This window comes from Rhipicephalus microplus, chromosome 8 (genome assembly GCF_043290135.1).
Source record: "Rhipicephalus microplus isolate Deutch F79 chromosome 8, USDA_Rmic, whole genome shotgun sequence".
Lineage (NCBI taxonomy): Eukaryota > Metazoa > Arthropoda > Arachnida > Ixodida > Ixodidae > Rhipicephalus > Rhipicephalus microplus.
The window spans coordinates 47,580,845-47,593,662 of record NC_134707.1 but is presented as its reverse complement, the minus strand read 5'-3'; the positions used below and the strand labels follow the sequence as shown (position 1 = coordinate 47,593,662).

Below are 12,818 nucleotides of genomic sequence, written 5' to 3'. Positions count from 1 at the left end.
GTTTTGTTGCGAGCCTTTTCACACATTTAGAGCGCGCCGACTCGTACAAAAGCAAATCATTTGCACACATAGGTGAAAAAATGCAGTATGCCTCATGACTCTGCAAAGTAATGTGCCAAACAAAAAACTGCGGAACGGCAGAAGCCAGCAGCCCGAGTGTCGATTGGGGTGAACAAACGAGTTTACACACAAGGCTAAGTGCAACCCCTCACTTCGAGTGAGAAAGCTCACAACAAAACAGCACATATACTCGCCTCTGGACGATGGCCCTTGCGATGACGTGGCCGAGCCCACCCACGTTCAGTGCTTCAACTACACCATGTTCGTAGAGTTCCGTTTTGAAGATTCCAGCCGGAACAATCACGGTGCCTTGCCTCGAAACGATAACGTCCGTTTTGGATGGGTCAAAGTAAACTTCCGGTGGAAGCAGCTTGTCCTTTCTTGCGTCCGCGCTGGCGACCCATTCCTTGAAGAACTCCAGTAGCGCAGCTTCCGGGAATGCCGCGTAGTAAGCGTCTATTCCGGTTACGGTATCGCGTCCTGGAGGGAAGCCCACAATCACCGAGGACAGCACTGGGCTCCGCAGGTAGTGGGACGCGTTCCTCGCCAGGCAATCGAAAATGAGCTTTGTCATTTCTGTCACGTCGTCCTGAGCATTCCGAGCAAACGTGAATGGACACTTTATACGCACCCATCAGTTATTTCCATAGATTGCACCGGGGCGTTGCGTTACAAAGTACAGACATTTTCGGTATCCCATATTGCTCTCGCGGTCATGACGTTAAACTTGCCCAGACTGAAGGCTTATACCGCGCCAACGTATATTACTACGCGAAACAATAAATAATACAACCACGTTCCCTCGACAACTTTTTTTAAATGACAGTATACGAAAACCAGTATGAGCTAGGTATAAATCTGAAAAACATGAAGTTTACTGAGGCTAGTACGTGCAAAGCATGGTAGAAACTATGACAAAGCACCAAATCACTGATGCGCAAAATTTTTTGTAAGTTATGCAGTAGGTTTGGCAGCGAAATTGCATCTATAACGCAAATGGCGTGCCACCTTTGAAGTATAAATACGGGTGCTTCCGTCGAAAACAAATAAGGTTGTGGAGAGCCAGTTTGACCTTGGGTGTAAAGTAATCCGACTTTCGGGTCGATGAAGAGCAGCACAACATATTGACTAGCTGGGGGGAGAAAGTAGGCATTAGTTCATCAACGTGTACGGGCAAACGTGAAAATGAGCACTCTGCTACTCATTGGGCATCGATTGACATGTGGGGTTGAACGTGCCAAAACCACCATATGATTATGAGAGACACCGCCATGAAGGGCTCAGGAAATTTCGACCAACCGGGGTTCCTTAACGTGCACTCAAATCTGAGCACACGGTCCTACATCATTTCCGCCTCCATCGGAAATGCAGCCGCTGCAGCCGGGAATTGATCTCACCAAATGCGGGTCAGCAGCAGAGTACCTCAGCCACTACACTACCGTTGCGGGCCTACTCATTGAGCGTCGCAGCCCCACTCCGAGATGAAATATTCTTCGCGCCGATAATAGCTCTACGCAGAAGTGCAGCCGATACCTGTTCGCCACATCTAAGTTTGAAAATCGAAGCACGTCTCGACTTCGTACTTTGACGACACGTGAATTTTCACTCCAGGCGCATGTCGTTCCCTGCCGTATGGAGCAAACACCAGCCATATAACGCGCGTAGAGACAGCGTCTGCGTGTTCAAGCACTTAGGTATAAACTCGAAGCGTGTTTCTCGCTTAAGTACACCCCAAGCAAGGAATTCTTTTAATTTGACCTCTCATTTTTTTTCTGTGCAGGATGGTGATGTGGAAGCAGACGACACTCTCACTTATCCTGGCAGCACATTACGGCGACAGGGGCGCAATCAGTAGCAGTAGAGGGCCTAACACCAAATACGGCTCAGAAATGAATATGTGTACGCCGAATATATGCAAAACATCGAGAAATATTCCAAGTTGCAACACGTCGCAAAAGCCAAAGTTTATACCTGAATACTCCAACAATCTGCTCTTTTGTCTGATGGACTGAACTGTTTCGCGAACTGATTCTGTCACATTTACCTGAATCTTTCTCGTGACCACGTCGAAAAGTGCGACAGCAGCGAACGGTACGGACATGACGTGGCGAACTCGAGCAGCACAATTATGTCTCAGCGTCGCTGAATCGAAGAAGGCTGCCAGATAGGTGACCGCGATGGACGCGCACTCGTGCAGGACGGTCCAGGCGGTCCACGCAGCGAGTTCAGCCGGAGTGAGCGCCTTCCAGGCGGCCTCGAGAACGAGAAGTGCGACGTCGCTGCAGTCCACGTCCACGTCTTTCGAATACGGCGTATGGCGCTCCACCGCGTCGCCGAAAGTGCTCGACCCGACACCCTTAAACATCACCTGGGACGCTTTCAACTCCATGACGGCGCCTCTTCGCGTCGAAGACTCGCTTCGCCCGTGGGCGTGCACCATGATCGAGGCGACAGCCGTCACTAGAGTGTTGTGCAACATGACGGCCACCTTTGCTTCCTCCTCCGGTTGACCCACGAATTCGGCGAGATTGACGAGGTATTCGAAAAGCGCCGACGAGCCCATGTCGTGGAACGCTGTAACACGCGCTTCCAACGACCCGTCAACTTCGAGGGTGAGCATCTGGGCACCGGGGCTGAGGGTCATGAGACCGCTGAGGGCGTATCGAAACGCTAGGTCTACGTGCTTCGAGAAGACTTCGTCGGCGGTTGCGTTGGCAGATGCCGAAACAAGGATGTCGAGCTTTTCGCGAGCCATGAAGTTGATGACGTCCATGTTTTCTACGAATTCGACCTCGGTGGCTTCGCAGGCGAGTAGCAGCTTTGCCGCTTTCAAACGCGCGTCGACGTCAGGGGCGATTGAGGCGGGAGGGTCTCGGCCGAATGCAAGCAGAGACTTCCGCACGGATTTGGCGACGGCGGTGTCCATCAGTTGACGCACGCTGGCCTGTGGCCCTTCGAAGCGTCCACACACGTGTTCGTACCAGTTCCGGCACGGGTCAGCGAGAGGATTCAGCAATTTCTGAAATGTTTAATCACTTTATGTTGTACCATTTGCACTAATACAGACGCACAGTGTTTTGTTATAAGATAGATAATTTAGCATTAGGTGCCAGCTTTGTCAGCATCATAGACATCATTGTCTTTGAAATTCGTTAGTGTGCTGACATGCCATTTGTAATGGAATGTTCTACGACTCCAATTTCTCTGTCAGTATGAAATGAAGCGGTACGTCACCGACAACTCCTCTATACGCTTGTCATAGTTCCGAGAACGTTGGAGCAATGAAGCAACTTAAACGTTCCAATACACTATCCAAGAGATGGGTAGGAAACAAAAATGCTTGCTTTAAAGATATGGAAATAGGCTGCACTGCATTTAGTCATTTCGAGCCGATTGGCTAATAAGTTCAAGCTGAATAATTGGTAAGCACAAACAAAAAATGCGCAAAATATTATTATATAGAATTTTATATGACAGAACTATTGCATGATTTTAAACAATACCGTAGTAAAGGGCTCAGGAAATTTCGACAATCGGGCTTCTTTAACATACACTGACATTGAAAAGTACACCAGTGTATACCACTTCGCCTTCATCAAAATACGGCCACCCCGGCCGTAATCAGCCCACGACCTTTGGGTCGGCCTGGTGCCATTTCTCCTCTTCTATTCTAGGGAAAGGAATACATGAGTCATCAATCCAGGTGATGTCGAGATTTGGCTGATGTCTATATTGCCAAGAATTCAGCATCAATGTAGGCGTTAGTCATAAACATGGACTGCTTCACTACACTGCATCAGAGATAGCATGATATTGCCGCGAGGAGTCAACGTAGCGCCAGACGCTACGGCGACTGTATCTCGGATGGTGAACGCGCCATGCGTTCCAGTGGGACATTCTGTTCCCCGACGACCACATATGCCGACAGCACATCATCTACGACGACGACAACGCACAAAAACCCAAGCCGCGAGACGAAGCAAAACGAAGCAACAAGACGAAGCCGTGACCTAAACCCAAAACCAACGCGCAACTCCAGCCCACGTGCCACCAATTTTGAAGTATCTATAGAACGCCACCCGGTAACTGCCTTGATTGACACAAGAGCTGACTACTCGGTCATCAGCGGGCCACTGACAGCACAACTGAAGAAGGTTAAGACGGCTTGGGACGGCCCGCAGATCCGCACAGCTGGAGGCCACCTCCTCACCCCATCGGGGCGATGTACTGCAAGGGTGAGATTCGATGGTCACACATACCTTGCCACTTTCTTGGTGCTCCCACAGTGCTCCCGTGACGTCATTCTCGGCATAGACTTCTTGACTCAACATCACGCAGTTATTGACCTGGCGTCCAGATCCATCAAACTCTCCTCGGATGAAGCCATAAATTCATACTCGGCACCACATAATCGCGCAGCCCTCCGTGTGCTCGAGAATGACGTGAGCGTCCCACCCCGATCAACGACCCTTATCTCCGTAACCACTGGTACTGCCGAAAATGCTCATGGCGTCGTCGAAGGTAACATACAGCTTTTGCTTGGCCGTGATATCGCAATCGCAAAAGGCATTGCGGAATTCCGGAATGGACAGGGCCCAGTGCTGCTAACAAATTTCAGCCAAGAACACCGTCACCTGGCCAAAGGCACCACCATTGCCTTTCTCGATGAAATCGCGGAAGTCAGTGACACCCTCGCCCTTTCGAATCCAGCGACCATCACCCCACAGACCCACAACTCGCAGCTGTCATTCGAAACTAACCCTTCGTTGCCTCAATGCAAGCAGCAACTGCTCCAGAACCTCCTTCGACGTTATGACGACTGTTTCGCCCCTTTTTCACAGGTCCGACACACTTCTCTGGCAAAGCATCGAATCATAACACAAGACGACATCCGCCCTCTCCATCAAAGCCTTTATCGTGTGTCGGCACGTGAACGTCAGGCCATCCGAGAGCAAGTTGAGGAAATGTTACACAACGATGTAATTACGCCATCGAAAAGCCCATGGGTGGCACCAGTCGTCCTTGTCAAAAAGAAAGACGGATGTCTTCGGTTTTGCGTCGATTACCGACGATTGAATAGTGTAACCAAAAAGGACGTGTACCCTTTACCAAGGATCGACGATACCCTAGATCGTCTTAGTGATGCAAGGTACTTCTCGGCCATTGATCTGAAGACAGGGTATTGGCAAATTCAGGTTGATGAAAGAGACCGAGAAAAGACCGCCTTCATCACGCCGGATGGATTGTATGAGTTCAAAGTGATGCCATTTGGACTTTGTTCCGCTCCAGCAACCTTCCAGCGTCTAATGGACACAGTACTGGCAGGTCTCAAGTGGCAAATATGTCTCGTATACCTGGACGATGTGGTCGTCTTCGCCTCCAACTTTAGCGACCACCTGAAAAGGCTCCGGACGGTACTTGACGCAATTAAGTCATCAGGGCTGACACTGAAGCAAGAAAAATGCCATTTTGCCTATGAAGAACTACAGTTCCTTGGCCATGTTATAAGCAAAGATGGCGTAAGACCAGATCCCGAGAAGACAGCCGCTATTGCACAGTTTCCGCACCCGCAAGATAAGAGAGCAGTGCGCCGATTCTTAGGACTGTGCGCCTATTACCGGCGCTTCGTCAAGAACTTCTCACACATTGCTGACCCTTTGACGCAGCTCACCAAGTCGGACGCCCCTTTCGAATGGAAAGCTGAGCAACGTGAGGCATTCAAAGAACTTCAACAACGTTTACAGTCGCCGCCTGTGCTGGGTCACTTTGATGAAAATGCCGAAACTGAGATACATACAGAGGCCAGCAGCATCGGCTTAGGTGCCGTTCTCGTTCAAAAGCACAAGGGCTGCGAGCGCGTCATCGCGTATGCAAGCTGCTCACTGTCGAAAGCGGAAGTGAACTATTCCACGTCTGAGAAGGAGTGTCTTGCGATAGTATGGGCCACCTCGAAATTCCGCCCATACTTGTATGGCAGACCCTTCAAGGTCGTAACGGACCATCATGCGTTGTGCTGGTTGGCCAGTTTGAAAGACCCTTCTGGCCGCCTCGCTCGATGGAGCCTACGGCTTCAGGAGTTTGACGTGAAGGTAGTCTACACGTCTGGTCGTAAGCACTCCGACGCAGACTGCCTCTCAAGAGCCCCTGTCGGTGCACCACCAAGCCATGAATACGACAATGCCTTTCTTTGGCCAATCAGCAGCAGCACCTTTGCATTACAGCAGCGCTCAGACCCGATCCTACAACAGTTGATCAACTACATCGAAGGAAAGGACTCCATACCGCCTGCACTGTTCAAGCGTAGGATATCCTCCTTCTGTGTGTTAAACGGGGTGGTAGTTAAAAAGAACTTCGCACCGAATAAGGCAGCTTACCTTCTCGTCGTCCCAAGCAGCCTCAGAGAAGAAATTTTACAAGCGTTACATGAAGAACCCACTGCAGTCCACCTCGGTTTTACACGCACACTCCACAGAATTCAAGAACGATACTACTGGCCCCGCCTCTCCTCAGATGTTGCGCGGTACGTCAAGAGTTGCCGTGAATGTCAGCGCCGGAAGGTACCTCCAACGAAACCAGCTGGATTTCTCAAGCCAATTCAACCCCCGTCGAGACCATTCCAACAGATTGGTATTGACCTGCTTGGACCTTTCCCCACGTCAACATCCGGTTACAAGTGGATCATAGTGGCCACTGATTACCTTACCCGATACGCTGAAGCTAAGGCCCTTCCGAACGGCACAGCCGTAGAAGTTGCCAAATTTTTTGTCGAATCAATTCTCCTCCGTCATGGCGCACCTGAGGTACTAATAACAGACAGGGGAACGGCGTTTACGGCTGATCTTACTCAGGCAATTTTACATTACAGTCATACAGATCACCGAAGAACAACTGCGTACCATCCGCAGACAAATGGTCTCACGGAACGCTTGAACAAGACCTATGCCGATATGCTCGCTATGTACGTGGACACAGAACCCAAGACCTGGGACTTAATTCTGCCTTACGTGGTTTTCGCCTACAACACCGCGGTGCAGGAGACCACTAAAATGACACCACTTAATCTCGTCCAAGGTAGGGATGCCGTTACTACCCTGGACGCCATGCTGCCTAATGTCACCGATGAAAACAACCTAGACGTGGCCGCCTACCTTCAGCGCGCAGAAGAAGGCCGGCAGCTTGCTCGTCTGCGCATAAAAGACCAACAGCGAAACGACGCAAGACGCTACAACCTGCGGAGACAAGATTTAACATACAGGCCAGGTGACAAAGTCTGGGTTTGGACGCCCGTTCGCCGCCGATGATTGAGCGAAAAACTCATGCGCCGTTATTTCGGCCCATACAAAGTCATTCGTCAAGTAGGTGAAGTGGACTATGAAGTGGTCCCTGATGGGGCTAGCTCATCCCAACGACGCTGCGCACGACAAGAAGTGGTACACGTCGCCCGTTTGAAGCCCTATCATGCGCGCTAAAGGAGGCTCCCTGTTTGAATCTCTCGTTTTCTTTATGTGTGTGTGATTCGTGCTTATTTGCCATTTACTTTCGCACAGGCTGTCCTTTTGTTTTGGTTTTATTTTAAACAAAGCATCGGGTCGATGCTTACGTTGAGGAGGGGAGCAATGCCGCGAGGAGTCGCCATAGCGCCAGACGCTACGGCGACTGTATCTTGGATGGTGAACGCGCCTTGCGTTCCAGTGGGACATTCTGTTCCCCGACGGCCGTCAAACGCGCTGTTCGCCACCCGCTAAGCCGGCCGGCGCGTCTGTTTTTCCTTTAGTGGGCGCAAGTCCGCCAAATAAACGGCTCTCCTTCTATTTCTACTAACCTCCCGGTCTCCTGTCTTCGGGCTACCCTCACTCTTACGTGACAATATTCTGGTTTATCGTGTGCCAAGAACTGTACATAGTGCGTGCACATTTTTTTTCAAGAATACTCTCAGAAGACCGAAATCACAGATAACCACAATCTTATTACTGTAGTCAGGCGTACATGAATAGGTACGCTTGGAAGAAACTTTTACTTAGGAATGGTCCAGAACGGCACCTGTATATACGAATGGCCGCACGTATTGTGAAAGTGAAGTCATCCAATTCTCTGAATTCTAGCTACTACTAAGAACAAGTAAAAATAATGTGCGGCCGGAAAACCATCCTATAAAACATGGTGTTTAGCCTTCTAGCCTACAATATGGCTCTCTAGTCCCATTCCAATGAACGGCTTCCAACATTAAATTTAGCGAAATTTGGCTTAACGGCAACAGGCCTCGGAAACGGCCGACCTTCCATCTTCTCAAGGTGCATCCAATGACCATCACATTATTCACTGCCAGACTTTCTGCATGACTGAAATATTTTCTGGTACCTATGATCATATATTTTACTTTAGACAGCGGCACACCACTACCGCTGGCAAACTATCGAAACAAAAACATTACGCGTTCAGGGGTGCCCTGATAATAATCCGCCTTTTCTTTGCGCACTGCAGTCTTTCCGTACCTGCATTCGGCGTGAGGCTTTCAGACATGTCTGGGAGAAGCAAATAGACCGATTTATTGGGGGCATTCGTGTAGAAGTCTTCGTGGAGGACAATGGAATCACGCTCGTGGAGGACGTGACGGAAGACTCCCGAGTCGTCGACGCCGTTTCGTGTTCGGTCACGTGCGCGGAGCTGAACTCGAGCACCATCACGCACGAAACGCCCAAGACACCACCCACGACCACGCCTAAAATCCAGACGAGGGCAGCCTGGATCAGCGAGTGCTCGCCGGAGTCTGGTGGCTGTACCTCGGCAACGTCGTTCTGCACGAATACTATGCGCTTGACTGGTTCGAAATTCTGTACCCTCTGTAATATATCCTATGCACTACTGCAGTCGCTGTGTCTACCTCATATGTCACACTGGTTAGTGTTGACGTAGCACTCACTACCCTGTCTCACTTTATTTCAGCATCATGGAACCACGTCTCAGCGGTCTTTGCGTTTGTGTTACCTTTTTGGGACAACCACATATGGTAAGACGACCTTTGTAGAGCCAGTCACACATTCTTATGCCACTCATGCTACCAGAAATATTTTCCCGTAGCCAATATACAAAAATGAATAAACTAAGGCTGCCAAACCGTCTTTTCAGAAGAAGGATTTACGCCCAACGTTCCTTCGTGGGCTTCCCATTCGTTAGGCTTCTCTGTTGGCTGGCGTTGGGTGTGATGCTACAATAGCTTAGCAGACACGACCAGGCAGCACTCCGTTTCCTACCTACCCTATGCTCTGCCATAAAACTTAGCCCATTCATGGCCTATTTATCCATCCTCGACCATGGTTTCATAATTAAATGGAAACATGTACACAAGGTCACTACATTAGCTTCACCAGTGGGGAACTCCGTGCCATGAAGCGAAGAATTTCTGCAGGCAGAAGCAACACCACAATAGGCGCACCAAATCCCTTTGAGTACGTTGAAGCCAAGCTGTACGAGCGTTTTACTGACTGCTGAACATTACGTAGGTTGAAAAATGAAAAAAAAAACATAGTTTTTGATTACTCACGCCATCCATCTTGAGAAGGTTGATTGCTGCCGCCATTAAAGACGCTCAGTTCTCTAAAAGCGAATAAAGAATGCTCTACACTGGAGAAAATCTAGGAACTGCTTGAACGTTGGCCAACGACAACTCCATCTTCTTCTTCTTCTGCACCTAAGTAATGGTGGTGCATATTCAATGCAAGAAAATGATTAATGGCTAGCCAACGCTTTGTGTGTTTTCCCTGAATGGGCACATATGCACAATAAGGAATTGGCCAATTATAGGAAATCTCAACGTTGAAATATTACCATAAAAACACACAATGCTGAAGTAGAAAAAAAAATACAAGAAAGAAAAAAAGAAAGGAAAAGGGCAGAATAAAAAAAAACAAGTCACAAAGACTTTAATTATTGTGTAATTTTGTAGGAAGACAAGGCAGCTGGCAACCTGGCTAGAAGACTCCTGGCTAGAACATTCTGCGTAGGAGAATCCTGAACAGAGATACTAGAGCTCAGCCGTCTATTTTTGAAACTAGAGCTCAGCCGTCTATTTTAGAAACAATATTAACTGTTAACGAATGGATCGTCGAATGCTTCCAACCGATTACAAAAGAATCCGCTGAAATTCTTGATCACCATCAGTCACATCATCAACAAATTGCGCATAACACATTGGAAACCCGTCGGGGATATACCTCGTTCTCCGCGTAGTGAAAAATAGTGGCGTATTGGGTGCTTCAAAACAAGATAAAAATTACGATTTATGCCATAGTGAGCATGAAGCAAAGTAGTAGCATTAGTGACCCTATTAGTGGGTGGGTGTTGTTGTTTTCCTCTGCAAATGGCTAGTTCACAAAGAGCGGATTGGCCGATTATAAGGTGAATAAATAATGATTGAGAGATCAACGTCATCGTCACAAAATGGTTTTATAAATTCCACTCTTGCAGTTTTCGCTGTTGCTGATGCGCTCTCCGCACAGGCCTGCCACTTTTTTTACACAGAACAGGTGAGTGACAGGAGACTAAAATCAGCATACTAATCGTACCTTTCACCTTGGTTCACTCTAACCACAAACTTTGTGCTCGATTGGCAGAAAGCGTGAAAATCGGGGCATTCACTAGAGCGGCCATATTCCTTTGAGCTCGTACCACATTGAGTGAATTAACCAGCGTTTTGTCATGTCATGAATGTCTCCATATGTGGCACCAAGTTACGAAAAAAAGTGCCGAAACCAGCGCTGGCCCGGCGTGGCGCGTTGTGGCCCGGCGTAATGAACTTTAAACTTTCATGCTCAGCGTGCATGCGATTCCCGTCTTACACTAAGAAGAAATATTCCTCAGCATAGCCTTTTTGTCCTATTTGTAGTTTTATAGCATGAATAATTATTACACATCACTACTTGAAATTGTGTTTTCTTTTTTTGCTTCTAGGTGCAGTTATGAATATTATAAAACACCCAAGTGTTATAATATATCGCCTCTGAGCTTTCAATATCAGTCATTGCCACCCATCTAATGGGCCACGTATCCTGAGAAGCCACGCTGTGACCTTGGATATGGTTCTCAGGAAGTTTTAAGACGGCCATGAGCGCAGAGCTGTCGATGCTGTGAGGGGCAAAGCTAAGGCAAAAGCAGCATCAGTTAGGATTCCCCCCCCCCCCCCCACCGCGAACCATATAATCGTGCATGAAGTGCATAATAATAATAATAATAATAATAATAATAATAATAATAATAATAATAATAATAATAATAATAATATGTCTTTAGAACCGCATACTATGCGAGCGACCGGGCGGAAAATAAGCTGGAAAACGTTGCTCTCAAAGGAAACTCGAACAGTATTATTATTATTATTATTATTATTATTAATATTATTATTATTATTATTATTATTATTATTCAAAACGTTGTGCTTATGTTATCACACAGAGTAAAAGAAGACGTCTGCTTCACGCGGAACGGCGTGCATGAGCTCACGCGGAGAAGAACGTAGCAATCTGTGCTGGTCTGCGAAGCCAATTTTCGGCGTCGAATCAGTCATCGAGTAAAAGTCCGTTCCCGGCAGGGTACGTACTCTGCCCCAATAAAGGGGGACTTTCTGTACGTGGTAGCTGGCGTATACTCCAGTGAGCCATCGGACAAAGCACTTTGTGAGAAGGGTTTGCCAAGGATTAACGGCATCTCAGAGTAATCGAACGTCATCTACGTTTTCCAGACATCAACAAGGATCACTGTGCTTCCTGGTTTTCGTGGGAGGCTCTTCCGTTGTTTTGACATGGAGCGCCAGGAACCTGACAGTTCATCCGCGTCTTCAAGTGAGCCGTCCAAGAAGTTGAAGCCGAACGGAGCTTCATCAAATCCCCGCGGCACCCAGCAAGCAAACTCCCAGGTAAGATCCCATAGGTAATAGTTCATTCAACTGTAAAAAGTAAACGACTGTGGCCTAACTTAATAAAATATACTACAGTCACACCCTGCATGATAACCTTATTCTCTCTCCATCATACATCTGCTCTCGTTCCGACCATCCCCAAAAGATGGAAATCTTGCGACGTTCAACTAGCACGTGTTATGAGCCATTCATTCCCCGAGCCTCAAAAGACAGGAACAATCTTCCAGGACCAATCACGTCTATCGTCCATCATTCTCATGTTCATGACGTTTTAAATTCTAGTGTACTGTAATGCAACTAACCAATCATGGGATTCTTAGCTTCGCAAACTGTCTTATTCTTGTTTGTTGTGTTAAAACTGCTACTGTCACTTGTTTTTACTGTTAATATGCTTTCTCACCAACAGTCTGATTCTCGCCAGTATAGATACAACTTGTGCTGTTATTTTTTAGCTAATATTGTATCTACAGAAGAAAGCTTGTATTGTGTTTCTTTTAAATCCACCACTCCCCTCTATATTGCCTCTGGCCCTGAGGGTAATTCTAAATAAATAAATATATTGTTACGCGGAAGAATATATTGTTACACGTATCAATATTAACTCAGCGATGCCCGGATTTGCCTAGTGAGAGGTATAGTTAATCTCAATGCTCAGCTTGTTTCTTTCTATGGTTACGCTTTTCATGACATGCGGCTTCTTCTTCCTCCGTCTCCTCCGATAGCTGACATCTCAGAAACTCGTTCTAACGACGAAGATACACAGCACCATTTAAATTGAGTTTTCTTTTTTTTACTTCTCGGTGCAGTTATGGATATTACAAAATATCCAAGTATAATTTATGGCCTT

At 47.6% G+C, this 12,818-nt stretch overlaps 2 protein-coding genes across 2 annotated transcripts in view; one reads left to right on the top strand and one right to left on the bottom strand.

The window, feature by feature from the left end:
• Positions 1–208: 208 nt before the first annotated feature.
• On the bottom strand, positions 209–2,986 carry LOC142768258 (uncharacterized). The gene is made up of 2 exons (XM_075870212.1): positions 2,105–2,986; positions 209–649 (listed from the first exon to the last, which is right to left on the bottom strand). The coding sequence occupies exons 1-2, from the start codon at positions 2,984–2,986 to the stop codon at positions 209–211; spliced, it is 1,323 nt and encodes a 440-aa protein (XP_075726327.1).
• Positions 2,987–3,341: 355 nt separating this feature from the next.
• Positions 3,342–12,818, top strand: part of LOC119165391 (uncharacterized) — a 53,034-nt gene continuing 43,557 nt past the window's right edge. The window contains exons 1-4 of the mRNA XM_037417571.2: positions 3,342–3,383; positions 8,542–8,836; positions 10,525–10,583; positions 11,795–11,968. Of these exons, the coding sequence (XP_037273468.2) occupies positions 3,342–3,383; positions 8,542–8,836; positions 10,525–10,583; positions 11,795–11,968 (570 nt within the window). The remainder of the gene's footprint in view (positions 3,384–8,541; positions 8,837–10,524; positions 10,584–11,794; positions 11,969–12,818) is intronic.

Excerpts from the sequence above, each read along its gene's own strand:
- LOC142768258 (XM_075870212.1), bottom strand. The coding sequence starts at position 2,986 with ATGGACACCGCCGTCGCCAAATCCGTGCGGAAGTCTCTGCTTGCATTC. Across the intron at positions 650-2,104 it reads TGGTCACGAGAAAGATTCAG|GACGACGTGACAGAAATGAC; the intron begins GTAAATGTGACA and ends CGGAATGCTCAG.